Here is a 16,752-nt window from a genome sequence, read left to right as displayed (position 1 = left end):
AATGGTGCTTTTGGTGGATTTTCTGGGAAAGCAGTTCATGAAGAAACAAAGCACAAAGACCATTAGATAAAGGTTGTTAAAAGTTTAATTTTTTTTTTTTACACTGTACATAACACATACAGCAATCCAAAGAAAGTCAGTAAAGCAAATATATAGCACTTTAAATAAATCACTGCTTTCTCTTAACTTAGCTTCTTCTGAAACAACAATCAGCATGTTTAAGGAAATCCACAAGTAGATGGATTTCCTTACACATTTCTTCTTTTGAAAGAGCTTTTGAATAAGCTTAAGGGTTGTTTCTGAGTCGTTATAGTTCCCGTAAAAGCATTCACTTATTCTTATGAATAAGTTACATCAACAAAAAGGCCTTTAGCTGACAGACTTGTACTTTATCCACTGGTTTGGGCCACGCACTTCAAACGGTGGCTCATTGAAGTAGATATGGTGACCTAGTTCTTCCAGGGGAGGCTCTGGGTCAGTGGTAGCAAACTGAGCAGCTTCCTCGATCTCCTTCCTTACTGCCACATCAATTTCCTAAACCAAAAATGGATGCTTATTAGAAGACAGCTCAGAAAAAAAAGCATCATTATTTTGAATTTAAATGCTATGCTTAAGTATTGGCCAGAATTAGTTAACGCTGTCTAGAAACATAAAATTAAAATCCTATAGAAATTCCCTCCCTACTAAGCTGCACGATTTTGGGTAGTACCAGTAACTTACTGACAGAGGAGCATGACTCCACTGAGCCTCTACATATTCTGTTCTGATTCCATGGAACACTCAGTGTGTCAGTGCCATTATTTTTTAAACAGAGTTGACTAAAGTTTAGTTGACTAAACATTTGCTTAGAGGATTCCTTCACTATAATTTTTCCCTATTCATAATTTCCCTTTCCGAGATTTACCCCCTTCCTAGGGAGTCAAGCAAGCCTGGGTAACTGATTTCTGTCTCCTAGTAATGACACCCAAAGCCTTACTCAGCACCCAAAAGCAAAAGGCCTTTCCAGCAGAACATCACTTCATTAGCTGGGGTGCAACAAAACTTCACCCTCACTTATAGAAGTGATGTTAAAGCAAACTCTGAAGAACGAGCGAGCAATGGACACTCCCTGTGATGTGCTTTTCAGAGATCATCAGTGTGCGACTGCTCAAGAGCTTTCTTAGACAGCAACTAAAAGCCATACCTTTAGTTCTTCAACACTAGCAAGGTTGTTGTTGACCATTCTGTCCTTCAGCAAAGTGATGGGATCACTTTTGCTTCTCACTTCTTGGATTTCTTCTCTAGTACGATAGCTAGGAGCAAGACAGGCAAAGACATGAACTTCAGGGGTGCCCTTGAATCGAGGGCAGGTTCTGGACACAGCTCACTTTTAGAAAAAGGTGTGTCCACAGAGTTGTCAGGGATGCAATGAAAATACAGAACATTAATATCTCAAAGGATGGTACAGCAACATCTAGAACCTCCCTCCACAGATCTGTAAATGCCAACTGAGCTGAACTAGCTCCAAGGGAAAGGGGAGCAATCCCAGTCTGGGACAGTTACAGTGAGGAGCCATATTTCCTCCTTCCCAGCCCCCCTTAGGAAGCATGCTTCCAATTCATTGCAAGTTTCATCCGAAATGCAGAGATACAACTCCACGTAGACAAATTCAGATTTGTCAGCTGGTGCAATGCCAATGTATGTTTGTATTTTTAGGAAGTGTTCTACCAGACTGGGCAGTCCAAACTATTCCTACAATTTTACCTTACAAGACTTTAAATACCCTAAAAACTCCAGAAAAGCATGCTGCTTTTTAGTCAAAGCTTAATTAGGACACACCATAAAGTTACACTAAAAGCAGAATTCAGTAATAGCACAGAAGTTTAACTGACTCTGTGCTTGTTCTAAAACCAAATCGCTTAATTCTGAAAATAAAACAAGTATGTTACGTGGCCACAGATATCAACTGAACAATGGGATGAGTGATCATAGCAATTTCATCATGTTTAATAAATGCTCATTTAAACACTGAACTTAAGAGTTTCATCTCTTAGAATCTGATCATCAATACTTACTTCTTTTCAGTAAGTGCTAAGAAAGAATGTGACAGTACCTTATTCCAGGGTCACTCATACTGTGGCCATGGTAACGATATGTCTGTAACTCCATCACAAGAGGGCCCTTAAAATGAAAAAACAATACAGAGAGTGTTACCACAAGTGACCAATTTGTAACAGCAGCAAGTATTTGCTACAGGTGAATTGCACTAGTGATCAATTATTTTAATTCAATGCTTTTTTCTCAATTTATGTAACATAAGCACATACAGATTCATTCAGTAAAAGGAAACCTGATTCTTTTCAAATTGAACCTTATATTGATATTGTAAGCATTTCTTCTCATATTCTTACTGAGCAGCATTTAAAAAATTTCCTCCCTTCCAGTGTCAGTCCACCATTATTCAGAATATTTCAAATTACCTGTTGTTTCAGTGTAAGACGGTAACTCGCAGAACCTTCATTACTTCACCAAATATTAAAAATCTTCAAAACCATACTTGGGTGACACACACTAACACTGACTCACAAAACTTTTATTTTACTTTTCATTTCTTACAAATATAGAGCGATTATTACTTTACTTGATCAGTTTTGCCTGACAGAAGTTGTGACAGAACACAACTGCCTGACAGTCATAATACCTTTTGCAACAGAATTTAACTGAGGTAGAAATGGGGAAAAAGATGACAGTATAAATAATATATAAGTGCTTGGTTAATACCAATTGCATGTTAATAAATTCTAACAAAAATTAGAGAACCACTCAATTGCATATGAGTTCAATACTGTGGAGAAAAGAGGAAATAAAGGTCAAATAAAGTTAAGTTCAACAGCAACTGGAGAAAATGGGCTAGATGAGGAACTTCTTATGCAGCAATAACTTGGCTAAGAGTTTCACCTATGGAGAAGGAATAACTATTACAGACTTACTTTTCCAGCTCTACAGTAGTCAGCTGCAAACTTTACTGCTTCTCTAACACAGAGAACATCCATGCCATCCACCTGATAAAGAGAAACTACATGTTAAGGCAAAAAAATGCCAGCCTACAAACTTCCAATTTCAGTATTTCCACAAGTGCAACAGGAATTCAGCTCAAGTACATTTATGTAGAAATAGAAGAAATGCACATGTACGTATTGTGCAGGTGTGCGCGCACACATCCCCCCCCCCAAAAAAAAGCTGTGACTACTCACCCTGAGCCCTGGAATGAAGTATCCTCTTTTGTAGTAGTCAGTACTGGCTGCAGCTCTTTCAACTGATGTTCCCATTCCATACCGATTGTTCTCACAGATAAAAATACAAGGCAACTTCCATAAGGCAGCCATGTTGTACGTTTCAAATATCTGGCCCTGAAAGAAAAAGAGTAAGTTACATGTGGTCAGGGAGCTCAGCCTTCAAGCATTAGGCTCTACTGAAAATCCTTCCGTTGCAGAGGTCTAGCTAGGAGAAATCTGAATACTAAAAGTGATCTGAAACCAGTCACTTGCTGCAGCTCAGAAGGAATAAAAGAGAAGGTAACTTTCATCTCAACTAGTAGTTTACAGAACTTAATTTTTAAACCTCTATCAGTATCTGTGTTAGGATAGCACAAAACCTTCAAATTTAACTGAGGTATTTCAGCAACAGTCATAAAAAACTTGGCAACTGATTAACCTGGCAGGATGCTGCTACAGCAAAGTAAAGTTTGACCACAGTGACTGCATCAGCCTTATTACTCTGAAGTCAAAGACGGGGAAAATCAAAAACTGAGAACTCCACCTGTGCTTTCAAAGTGGGAAACTCAATGGTACACTCTAAACCACCAACTGCTTAACTGGCTTAATGTCTCAGCTGATAACATGAAGACACTGGCTGGAATGTCAATTGTAAGTGGCTCTGCGAGAATGCTCTGTCTTCAGAAACCTAAGTGACACGTTTCTCCCTATTCAGCAGCACTGTCATCTTCACTGCCATCATTCAGAGCTCTCCTTACAGCACAGGCACTTCACGGTGTCACACTTAGGTGAACTGCGTGCAACTGGAAAGGGGGTAAAAAGAGTACCTGGAAACCCCTCTTCCCATGACTGGTGTAATGTTCATGTAATTAACTACTGGCCTTGCTCATTCCATGAGTATCTAGAGCACTACAGAAGGGAAGGAGCCAAAAAGCTTTCCCTCCACTCCAGGGACAAGGGCCAAGTTCAAAATAGGGGTGGGGAAGAACAGATGTTTACACAGGTCCAAAATAAGACAAAAAATATGCTACATTCCTGATATGTAAAGAGCACCTAGCAGTTAACTGTTCACCTGAATCACCCTTCTGAGGACTGTACAGTTCTTGAAACACATCCCTACTCAAATGCCCAAGACAACTCAAATGAGAGGTGATAGTTTCTAAAATTGGCAAGATGCCCAGTCACCTACACTAAGTTCATCTCACTCAACAGCACTTCACAACAAAAGCCTGGAGAAAAACTGCAGTGAACTGTAGGACTGAGGGTGGGCATTGTCCACTTTCTCTCCAGGATCTGCCTTTTCAGTATTAGTGGACTCCTTTAATAAAGTGTTCTTGTAGCAGAAAACCCAACACAACAATCTCGGCATAAGTTCCGAGGCAGACGTTGCCTGGGTTGCAGGTACCACACAGGCAGGGCAGAAGGTGCTCTCCCACTCCTCGTAGGAACGGCAGAGCTGACAGTTCCCAGAAAGAAAATCAGTTACCCCCCAGGCACACTCCTCAGAGCCACACCAGACAACTTTACCTGATTGGCAGCACCGTCCCCATATAACGCCAGGCAGACTTCATTTTTACCGAAGTATTTACAGGCCAGCGCGATCCCGGCTCCAAGGGGAACCTATCACAGAGTACAGAACAAATTAGAGTTGTAGAACAATGTTAAAGGAGCTGAAGATGGGCATCTTGTGAACTGTAAGGAGACATTTATGCTGTTAGGGACCTGCTCAACAAACAAGTTGTTACCCACCCACTTCCATTTGTTCCAACTGGTGTTACAGCCAAGATACAAACATGAACTGTATTCTTAGTTTGATTCATTTTTGCTGCAGTTTACAAAACCGTGAGCAAACTAGAAAAAGACAGAGCCACAGAGCAATGGTATCTGCATCAAGCTCAAACCACAAAAATTGAGAGGAAACACTGGCAACAGGACATAAGCCAAATTCAACTTGTATTTTGAAGTAGAAGTCATGTACATACCTGAGCACCAACAATACCATTGCCACCATAGAAGTTTTTGGTATACATGTGCATTGATCCTCCTTTTCCCTTTGCACATCCTCCTTTTCGACCTGAAACATGAATAACAAGCAATTTACTTTTCAGAGGAAAAATACCGTGCAAATGGGAACATCTAATGCAATTCCTAAAGGTAATAACACCAAGACCATATAATTGTTTTCATGTGGAGTAAAGACATGATGGTCTCTCTCCTAAGAATTCATGGTTAAATATCTCACAAAACAAATAAGAGGAGGGGAAAAGGAGAACAATAATGAAAACATAATTCTGGAAATAGAGAATGAGATTAAGAAGAAATTTTAAAACCAACCAAGGAGTTTCAGTGTCCTACTACACAAAAGCATTTTCTGATGAATATAAAGTGTTTTATAAAAGATAACAAGGTCTGTATTTCTCATATACATACTCTGCAAGAAGTATATACAGTCCTTATTACTTTTGGCTTCTGCAAGATACGAATACTATTCCAAATTACTTGCAATGACTTATATTTTTCTTCCCTTTGACAATAACTACAAGTAAAAATTACAAACAGGACATTGAAAAAAGCACAACTAACAGCTTCCCATTCCACCCCAATATAAACATAAGAAGGCACCCAGTCCAGCTTTATCCAAGCTGTAATTTGAAGATAACTAGTGATTCATGAAGCATTGCAACAAACCCTATTTAAATGAGCCAATCTAAGGACACAGAATTTCTCATCAGCCCATTCAATTTCTTATTCCCATCTGTCTTGTTACTAGTTGCAGAGGACTGTATTTTATTTTTAATAAGCACAGCTTGTTTGGTGGTGGGTTTTGGGGTTTTTTGTGCATTAGCCTTCGTGTTTATTTTAGAAGTGGATCTCTTTGTACTTCTCTTTCTTACTTAATAGTGGATAGTTTTTATTATTGGTCTTTCTCATACCTTTCATATGTTTCATGTCAACTGTAATGGATTCTGACAGCTAGGGCCAAAGGAAAAAAAAAAGTCTAATATTAAGAAAAAGTTTCCTGATTAAGTGTAATTTAACTTCAGTAAGTTCCCTCCACTTTTTGTACAATCCTCTCTTGTATTTTAGAATGTGTTTAAGAACTCCTGATTAACCAGTGTCACTGTTTGCTACACTTTCTAATTAGAACGCAAAGCTATTACTCATGTATTTATCAATTCCCCTGAAAAGTCCTTTATCTATAACTTGTTTCCTATAGGATCTTATCTATTAGTCTTATTTTGGGTTACTCTGCTTCCTTCTCCTTCAAAGACTTTTTAATTCTGTCATTTCTTTTCATTGTAACTCAAGCTGTCTTTCAGTTTGGCCTTTTTAGTCAAGATCTATCTTTGCAGGAAAGGACTCTAGCAGCACTCCTCTCTAGGAACTTTCCCAAGTGCCATTTCTTAGAACAACAGTCTCTGTACTGCAGCTGCTCTTTCCCAATTAAAGGAGCCCCACTAAAGTCAAGTATAATGCTACAGAAAATGATGTGTGTCATGAAATGAAATAAAGAAAAAACCTCACCACATTATCACTCATATTTATAGTTACAGGGCCAACAGAAGGCTTCAGTCATGACAATCTCCTCATTTACTTTCTGCCTTATCAGTATCCAGTGACTCTTGGCAAACTGATCATCCACTAGAATCTGGGCTTTTGTGCACGTTATTAATATGCATTCTTAGCACACACATATGCTCTTTGTATGCAAAATCATATCTCTTATCTACCCCAAAACATGCTTTTCTATAATAACATTTCAAGCATGCAGATTCTCAGATCAAGTCTTTATTATACCCGTGATTCATGAAGGCCTTCAAGCTTTTTTCACTTCTGGCATCTGTTCACAGATCTCATAAGAGTTCACCAGGCTGATCCTCTCCTCTCCTCTCTTCCCTGCTCCATCCTCAACCCTACTGTGAATAGCTCTCTCTCCTTTCTGCAAAATCTCAATCTAGATTATAATTTAATATTCTTCTTACAGTCAAATTTTCCCAAACCATTCAGTTGATCATTACAGGCAGTGCTAACTAGTCTTCCTAAGACTCCAGCAGCATAATTCTGAAAATCCAAATCTGTCTCCTAGGGAAGGTAATGCCCTGTCCCACTGAGAACAAATGCCTACCACCAGCAATTTCCAAACTGTGCTGCAGCACAACAAATACAGCATTTGGTATTGAGAAACATCTTATGTATTTGTGCTTTAGAAGTACTTATTCATTGCTTTTTATAGTTAAAAGTGGCTGCATCATAAAATTAAAACACTGATGTATTCTGCTATGTCACTAAACTGCTTCTGAAGCCCCAGTACACTTTGTGCATCAACATAATTCTGAACTTGAATAAAAACTTCTGACAAGTATGGCAGCATGTGAATCCTCATTTTACCGAGCACGCACCTGTAAGTTCAGCAAGGATTTCCCGAACAGGCACTCCCCGGGTGAAGGTAAAGCCGTGAGCTCTGTACGCTGTTATCACATGGTCTGTAGGCTTTATGGCAGCCTCAATCCCTACACAGCAGGCCTCCTGTTACAAAGCAAAAGTAAGCTTAGCAATGAAGGAAAACACACAGCTTCCACAGCCAGCAGTGTGGCAAGGGCTCTGATCCCACATACAACCAATATCAGCAGGTAACAGGAAGAGCACAGATACAGGAGACTAACTTAAATCTCAAGGGTCAGTGGCAGGCCTGGAGCTACAAGAGCCTTGGGCTCTAAATTCCAACCTGACTGACTAGCAAAGGCACATGGGAAGGGAAAAAGAACCTGCAAAAATCTGAAGGATTTTTCTCCCAAATGAAGCATCTCAACAACCAAAATTCAAAAATGTCAGGGGATAATGAACAGACAGCAAAATTTCGGTAAGGTCATGAAGTTCCTTCTCCTGGCTGTTGCTTTTTAGTGGGCACATGATCCATGAGACATGGAAACAAACCCCATCAATTAAACTTGAGGAGGAAGATGCAGGCCTTCAAATGCGTTGAATTTAATGTGCAGCAGTTGCTCATTTCTCACATTCAGCTGATCTTCAGCTGCACTGTGCCTTCTCTCTCTCTCTCTCTCTCTCTCTCTCTCTCTCTCCCCCTCCCTCTTGTATTCAGTTCTACATTTATTCTCCACTCTATTAAAATCCCTATATTCACAGAATCACAGAATCAGTTCGGTTGGAAGAGACCTCTGAGATCGTTAAATCCAATCAATGACTGAACACTACCTTGTCAACCAGATCATGCCACTCAGTGCCACATTCAGTCTTTTCTGAAACACCTCCAGGGACGGTGACTCCACCCCCTCCCTGGGCAGCCCATTCCAATGCCCAGTTCTTCACTCTTTCTGTGAAGAACTTCTTCCTAATGTCCAACCTAAACCTCCCTGGCACAGCTTAAGACAGTGCCCTCTTGTCCTGTTGCTGATTGCCTGGGAGAAGAGACTGATCCCCAGCTGGCTACAACGTTCTGTCAGGTAGTTGTACAGAGTGATAAGGCCTTCCCTGAGCCTCCTCTTCTCCAGGATAAACAGTCTCAGTTCCCTTAGCCTCTCCTCATAGGGCTTGTGCTCCAGTCCCTTCACCAACCTTGTTGCCCTTCCTTGTACACACTCAGCAACTCAACATCCTTCCTAAACTGAGCGGCCCAGAACTGGACACAAGGTGCGGCCTAACTAGTGCCAAATACAAGGACAGAATCACTGCCCTGGTCCTGCTGGCCACACCGTTTCTGATCTAAGTGGGATGCCACTGGCCTTCTTGGCCACTTGGGCACACTGCTGGCTCATGTTCAGCTTCCTGTCAATCTCAGCTCCCAGGTCCCTCTCTGCCTGGCTGCTCTCCAGCCACTCTGTTCCCAGCCTGTAGCGCTGCATGGGGTTGTTGTGGCCAAAGTGCAGGACCCGGCATTTGGCCTTGTTGAACCTCAGCCTGTTGGAATCAGACCATCTCTCCAGCTGGTCCAGGTTCCTCTGAAGAGCCCTCCTGCCTTCCACCTGATCGACACTCCCCCCCAACTTGGTGTCATCTGCAGATTTGCTAATGGCACACTCAATCCCCTCATCTAAATCATCGATAAAGATATTAAACAGAAATGGGCCCAACACTGATCCCTGGGGGACACCACTAGTGATCGGCCGCCAACTGGATGCAGCCCCGTTCACCACCACCCTCTGGGCCCAGCCCTCCAGCCAGTTCCTAACCCAGCACAGACTGCCCCTGTTCAAGCTGCGGGCTGCCAGCTTTTCCAGGAGAATGCTGTGGGAGACGGTGTCAAAGGCCTTCCTGAAGTCCAGGTAGACACATCCACAGCCTTCCCCTCAGCCACCAGGCGGGTCACCTGATCATAAAAGGAGATCAGGTTGGTCAGGCAGGACCTGCCCCTCCTAAACCCGTGCTGGCTGGGTCTGATCCCCTGGACGTCCTGTAGGTGTTGTGTGATTGCACTTAGGATGATCTGCTCCATAACCTTGCCAGGCACTGAGGTCAGGCTGACCGGCCTGTAGTTTCCTGGATCCTCCTTTTGGTCCTTCTTGTGGACAGACATCACACTGGCCAACTTCTAATCATCTGGGACCACCCCGATGAGCCAGGACTGTTGGTAAATAATGGAGAGTGGCTTGGCGAGCCTTTCTGCCAGCTCCCTCATCAGCCTTGGGTGGATCCCATCTGGTCCCATAGACTTGAGGATCCAAGCGGCTCAGCAGGTCACTAACTGCTTCCTCCTGGATTACAGGGAGGCTATTTGGCTCCCCATCCCTGTCTACCAGCTCAGGAGGCGAGCTGTCCTGGGGATGACCTGTCTTATTGTTGAAAGGAAGGTGTTAAGTACCTCAGCCTTTTCCTCATCTTTGGTGACTATGTTCCCCCCTCCTTCCTGTGTCCAACAAAGAAGGAGGTTTTTCTTGCCCCTTCTTTTACTATTAATGTAATTATAAAACACTTTTTATTGTCCTTTACAGAAATTGCTAATTGTGCTTCTAATTCTTTCTGCATGACCTAACATTCTTAAACCCTTCCTGAGTTGCCTGCCCCTTTTTCCAAAGGTGATAAACCCTTTTTTTTCCCCCCTGAGTTCCTGCAAAAGCTCCCTGGCCAGCCAGCCTGGTTGTCTTTCCCACTGGCTCACCTTTCGGCACACAGGGACAGTCTGCTCCTGCACCTTCAAGATTTATTTCTTGAAATACGTCCATCCTTCCCGGACCCCTTTGTTTTTAAGGGCTGTTTCCCCAAGGGTACTCTCCGAATCAGCATCCTGAATAGGCTGAAGTCTGCCCTCCAGAAGTCCAGGGTAGAGGTTTTATTGATGCCCCTCCTTGTTTCACCAAGCATTGAAAAACTCCATCATTTCATGGTCACTGTGCCCCAGATGGTCTCCAACCACCATATCTCCCACCAGCCCTTCTCTTTTTGTAAAGAGCAGGTCTAGCAAGGCCCCTGGTAGGCTCACTCACTAGCTGGGACAAGAAGTTGTCTTCCATACGCTCCAGGAACCTCCTAAACTGCCTCTTCTCTGCTCTGTTGAGTTCCCAGCAGACATCTGGCAGGTTAAAATCTCCTACAAGAATAAGGGCTGGAGATCTTGAAGCATCCGCCAGCTGCTTGTAGAATAATTTATCCACCTCTTCATCCTGACTGGGTGGTCTATAACAGACTCCCACCAAGATGTCAGCTTTGTTGGCCTTCCCCCTGATTCTGACCCATAAGCACTTCAACCTTATTGTCACTGACTTCAAGTTCTACAGCCTCCAGAGACTCTCTAACCTACAGAGCCGCCCCTCCACCTCTCCTACCTCACCTGTCTCTTCTGAAGAGCATGTAGTTTTTATGTTAAGTAAGGTAAAACAACATAAAACTTCCAGAAAAAAAAAAATCTTACCTGACCATCATATAAGTGGCAGAAGCCACGAATAATCTTCTGCTTGTAGAGCTGGTCAGACTTGAGCTCCATGCGCCGTATGGTCTGCATTGTCTTGTAGTAATGGAGCCCCTCCTCTCGAGTCATCACTGCTGTGGTACTGGGGCCTTCTTCCAGGCGATGGAGGTCACATTTCTGCAAGGTTGAACAAGTAGTTATTTCCTGCAAATAATTTGTCCTATTTATGAATATCACTTAATTATTTTTTATGATGTACCATTTCCAAATTCAGAGTGTAATACCTTTTAAAAAAGAAAGCCAGCCAAACCTAAATTCATAGGTCAAAATAACTGTAAAGTTTGTGCTCTGTTTCCAAATTCAGGAAAATAAAAGCCTTACTTTTAATAAAGACAGATTTACACTGACAAAATGAAGCCTTGTTGTACCTACAAGGAATAGATGAACTAGAGTCCTCAGAAAATGAGGTAAAAAAGAACACTTCCATGGTTGTTGCAGGCCAAATACCTGTAAGAGCTACAGAGGCTTTTTGAAGAGAGAAGAGAGATCAAGAGTTTCCTTAGTGAAACAGTTTCTGACCCTAAGACTGGACCTCACCTCTACTACTACAAGCATCACCTGCATCAGCTACACTGCCAGTCAAACCACCATGTGTGCAGTACAATTTCCTCCCCAAACCATAGACTCTACTGAGGGAGGGCTGATTTTAGGCATCTGTACAAAATAAATAAAAAAATTTAAAATAAAATAATAATAATAAATAAAAAGTTAAGTTCAGTGGAAGAAACCAAACAAATTACTCTGTCAGTGCAGATTAAATGGCCAAAATACTTCTATACAGGTTAAAGACAGTTTTTATCACAGCAAAAGTCTCTTCAGAGCAAATCCACTGACACCTTAGATGAACTGGATATAACACATGGGCACACTGCTCTAAGACAGCCCTGCTTCCAAGTTCACATAAAAATAGAAACTTTGCAGTTTTTTCATCAACACAGGACCAAACGTTAAATCTGTATCTACTCAAAAAGGACTTTTCATATGTTCCTTCCCTTCCACCTGTGAAACAATTTTAATACTTTACAGGCAAAGATAAACAGGGAGAGGGTGGAAGAAAAACTAAATGATTTTTCAGAATTTCTTTCATCAGTTTCTGAATGAAATGCCAGCACAAAAGCTATTGCCAATGGAAGCATCACTTTTTCCTAAGACCCAGGCACAGGAGAAAGCTGACAGAATATAACACAAGTTTTTTGAGCAGCACCAAGCCAAGCATTAAAAGGATGCCATATTTTTTCCTCAAAAACCCATACACACCTCAATCAGCTGCACATTTGGGATAGGCTGCAAACACCACCTAATTGTTTTAAGAGCATTAAGGAAACATTAATACTCTTCCCTCAGAACAGAAAAGGTTCTTTAGCTCCTTTCTGACTCTGTTCTCACAGCTACATTGCAGTATGATAGCTGCAAAGAATCACAACTTTGCATTCTTAAGAAACAAGTAACACTACTACACACTGCCAAGCACAGTTACTTCCAGCTGCACCAAGTAATCTGGTCACAGAGTAAGGGCTTTGGTTCTGGAAATTCAAACAGTATTTTCCTAATTGAAAAAGATACAGGGGCAAGTCCATTACCTCAAGATGTGCAACAAACGCTTACACAGCATGCCAGTATTAAGTGTTCTTTACCTTAATCTCAAATGAAGCTTCACTTGCAAAGTCTCCATAGTTACGCGATGCCACCATCACTCGAGAGGCCTTAAGAAAAACACAAAACCAAAGCATGAGCAATATTTAAATATAATTATCAAGCACAAGTAGGTGAATTTTCAAATAATTTCTCAGAGTACTCTCAAACTGAAACAATGTATAAATTAAACTCACCAGTGGCATATCCTTGTAAGGCTAAAGAACATTTGTTCTGTATGAATGTGTTAAAGTCCTTTAAAATCTAGTAATTCAAATTAAGATTAAAAAAAAAAAAAGAATTCAAATTTGCAATATCCTTGATTATCTAAAAGAAACCCAGTAAGTTTCTAGAGATTGTGAAGAGCATCAAAAACACAAAAATAATTGTTTTACCCTTCACATGCCAGATTGCCCATGCAAGGATAGAGAGCCAATGCAGATTTCAATGGCTCTCTGTGCTGATTGGAATTTTGCCTTGATAGAACAAAAACATCCTCCAAAAACCAAACCAAAACACAAACCAAACAAAAAAACCCAAACCAAACAGTCCCTCCCCAATCCAAAACAAACAAAAAGAACCCAGCAGATTTCTGAGGAACGAACTACTGTCACCCTTTCTTTTCAATAGGAAGAAAAGCAGGGGGGATTCAAGGCAGTAACAATGAAGAGCAAGAGGATTTCAGTGAGCAACAGCATGGCCACTACTTAAAAATGATATGGAAACACAGAATGTACCTGAGGATACGTGAAACACAGAACAGAAAGGGGGCATGGCAGAGGAGAGGTAAGAAGGATGTTTGAAAACACATTACTGGTCTGTCTTAAGAACGAACACAGGCTACTGACTAATGAACACTGGTGTTACACTGCAGCATCTGACAGGATGGGCATGTGTCCATGCATGCACTGTGGCCACAGACAAGGAACATACCACATCTTCAGTGGCAAAATTGTATTGCTTAACTAAGTTACACAAAAATTTCATTCAGTCAGGAAATTCACATAAATTTAGCTGAAGGTTAATTATTTCAAAATTTTGAGAATGTCCAAGTCACTGTTTCCAAACAAAGGTCTGACTGACAGGTATGAAGCCTGGACAAAAAACAGCCAGGAGATATTTCTCAATCCATCTTGATTACCTACTCTGTTGCATACTTGATTTAGCAGTAACAATTTCCCCCTCCCCTATTATCAGATTAAATATTTAAGGTTTTAATTTAAACCAAGTTTCTACACTGTTTACCACAATGCATCAGTATTACTGGTGAAGAAAAGCTATTTTACTTCTAGAGCTGGAAGTAAATCAACGGTTTGGGATTTGCAGAATCACGGAACGGCCGGGATTGGGATGGGGGTCTATAGGTCACTTGGTTAAACCCCTGCCCTGAATATGGGGCATAAATGCAACACTGAGGAGGAGTCTGTACAAAAGTTCTGACACACGGCTGGTACAGGTATCAAATGCAAACCTTGACAAAACTGACTGAGGCCTTACCTCACTAACGGCTCCCTAGGTTAGCAGCATTTGGAAAGAAAAAAAAGGGAAGAAAAAAAGAGTCAGTAGCTGTACCAAACAATCAGGGGAGGAGAAGTCACCAAATTATTAGCCAACTAGAACACTGCAAGTGGTCCATCTGTACAGTCTGGAAAATGCTCAAAGCATATACAAAACAATGCTTTGTAGATTAAGTCTACTTCTATTTATTTGTTAATTTATGCCTTCACTATAGGTGCCTAGGAACAATTCAAGGCAAATATTTACCAAATTGGTAAGCACTAGAATCCAAAAATCAACTACATTAAGATATCCAAATCAGATCTAGTTTGGCATTCCCGGAAAATGTAGTATCTCAGCAGCAAGTCGAGTACTTGTAGTAAGGAACTAATTTTAGACACCCATATTTGCAAAATTTAATTTATTTTGTAAAATTCCAAATGTTTTACTTGTGAATTAGGAAATACTTTTAGACATGAAGCCCCAACACACATAGGAAGATCTCCCAGTAAATCTGCTCCCTTGTGTGATTCTCACGAATCCAGTCACTCATAAGCAGTGAATGCTTGGGTGAGAGAGCTGCCTCAGAACAGGAGTACAGCAACAGATCTGCTCTCCATGGCAAAAAGGCAGCTTCCAGTTACCAGAAAGCACCTTTTAACTCTGATCTCGCCAACAATTTTTTCCTCAGCAGGGGCTAATTTTTCCTCATGGCCACAGTCATTACAGTGGAATAAGGAGAACGAAGAGGTAAGAGCATGATTTTTCACACAAAAGAGGTAAAACACAGCACATGACACAAAAATAACAAACTCTGAAAGAAAAATTCATGCAGCAATTGCAAGGGGTTGTTGGCTGGGCTGAGGCAGGTGGTGAAGCTCAGACAGTCGGACGCTGAACTCCAAACGGGTCGAGCAGCGCGTGCTTATTATCCCTGTAAGGGATCTGATTTGTGCTGTCAAGATATACATGGAACGACATAAATTAAAGCACTGCGCCACCAGGCCTTTATAGAGCGAGCTCCTGCACGCGGCGACCATTTCACTGTCACATTTCACGATCTTCAGAGTGGAAAAAAAATGCCCAAAAAACCAAACTCTTTTGTTCTTTAATTTTTCTTTTTTTTCTTCTTCTTTTTTTTTTTTTTTTGTCTGCCGGCACCAACTTCCCGGGCCGTTCCCGCCGTCTCTCCCGGACCGTTCCCGGCCGTCCCCCCCCCGCGCGGGGCGGTTCCCGCAGCGCCCCCGCGCGGCCGCCCCCGCCCCCCCCGCGGGCCGCCGCTCCCCGGCCGGGCCGGCACCGGATGCACTCACCGTCCTCCCGGCGGCCGCCGGGCCCTGCAGCACTCGGGACAGCGCGGCCAGCAGCATCTTGCGCATGGGGCGGGTGGGACGGGCAGGAGCGGCAGCGCCTGGCGCAGGCCCCCGACCTCGGATCTCCTTCAGCCGCCGCCGCCCGGGCCGCGACCGCCGCCTGTCGCTGCGTCCCCGCGCATGCGCGACGCGGCGCTGCGGCGGGGCAGCGCCACCTGCCGGGCGCCCGGAGCCGCTAAAGGTCATTAAAGGTGATTAAATGTGGGAAGGGCTTGGTTTTTTTCGCGCCGGGATTCCCGCGGACCTGCTCCGGCCTGGACGTCAGGAGGGATTTTGGGCGTTAGGGAGGATTTCTTCACGTAAAGGGTGATTGGACACTGGGCTGCCCAGGGGGGCGGTGAGGTCGCCGTCCCTGGAGTCGTTTAAGGACAGACTGCACTCGGTGCCCTGGTCTGATCGACCTGGTGCTGCTCGGTCATAGGTTGGACTGGATGATCTCAGAGCTCTCCTCCAACCCAACTGATCCTCTGATTTTGGTGCGGACAGGCGGGGTTTGGGCACGTCCCCGCCGCTGTCCCCGGACACCATCGCTGGGGGCTGTGCCTCAAGGTTGACTTTTCTGTTCGAGCTGCCCTGTGCCTGCGCATTCCCTGATTTTTAAAAGGATAAAGTAACTGTTGAAGCGGTTCCTTTTAATGTCACAGGCATCCATCCCCTGGGAAATACACAGCGAAGTTAAGATTTAACTTAGTGTTCTAGAGTGCTCTCATCACATCACATCTGTTGATCTCTCCAGAACAGCCTCCCCTTTTCATGCTGCCGGCTCCGGGCACACTCTGAGGTTGGATACCAGATTGCTGCAGAGTGTCCAAGCCAGGTTAACTGCTGGCACTGCTGTACTGGCTCCACACCTGGCCATGGGCTCCCACCTCTGTTCTGCTTCCCTGAGCAGTGCTGACAGCAGCACTAGCATAACCCTGCAGCTGAACACTGAACAGATAGAGCTGATAGATAGTGCACCCTCCTCTACCCCACCCCACACCCAAACCCCACACAAAACAAAAAACAAACACAAAACCAAACCCACAAAACAACAGAAAGTAAATTCTGTTCACCTGTTGGCATCACAAATCCG

The 16,752-nt window shown here is 42.9% G+C and overlaps 1 protein-coding gene across 2 annotated transcripts; it reads right to left on the bottom strand.

Moving 5' to 3' along the window:
• Nucleotides 1-67: 67 nt before the first annotated feature.
• Nucleotides 68-15,795, bottom strand: PDHA1 (pyruvate dehydrogenase (lipoamide) alpha 1). Of its 2 annotated transcripts, XM_017831463.1 has the most exons (12): nucleotides 15,618-15,785; nucleotides 14,305-14,319; nucleotides 12,810-12,878; nucleotides 11,119-11,292; nucleotides 7,655-7,781; nucleotides 5,237-5,328; nucleotides 4,782-4,874; nucleotides 3,234-3,389; nucleotides 2,970-3,041; nucleotides 2,093-2,160; nucleotides 1,184-1,292; nucleotides 68-534 (listed from the first exon to the last, which is right to left on the bottom strand). In XM_017831463.1, the coding sequence occupies exons 1-12, from the start codon at nucleotides 15,681-15,683 to the stop codon at nucleotides 370-372; spliced, it is 1,206 nt and encodes a 401-aa protein (XP_017686952.1). In that variant the 5' UTR covers nucleotides 15,684-15,785; the 3' UTR covers nucleotides 68-369. The 2 variants fall into 2 exon arrangements, with proteins under 2 accessions (XP_017686952.1, XP_017686953.1); XM_017831464.1 differs by lacking the exon at nucleotides 14,305-14,319 and having other exon boundaries at nucleotides 73-534; nucleotides 15,618-15,795.
• Nucleotides 15,796-16,752: the final 957 nt, after the last annotated feature.

This window comes from Lepidothrix coronata, unplaced genomic scaffold (assembly GCF_001604755.1).
Source record: "Lepidothrix coronata isolate B3197 unplaced genomic scaffold, Lepidothrix_coronata-1.0 Scaffold191, whole genome shotgun sequence".
Taxonomy (NCBI): Eukaryota; Metazoa; Chordata; class Aves; order Passeriformes; family Pipridae; genus Lepidothrix; species Lepidothrix coronata.
The sequence above is the reverse complement of the archived record's forward strand: the minus strand, read 5'-3'. Positions and strand labels throughout refer to the sequence as shown.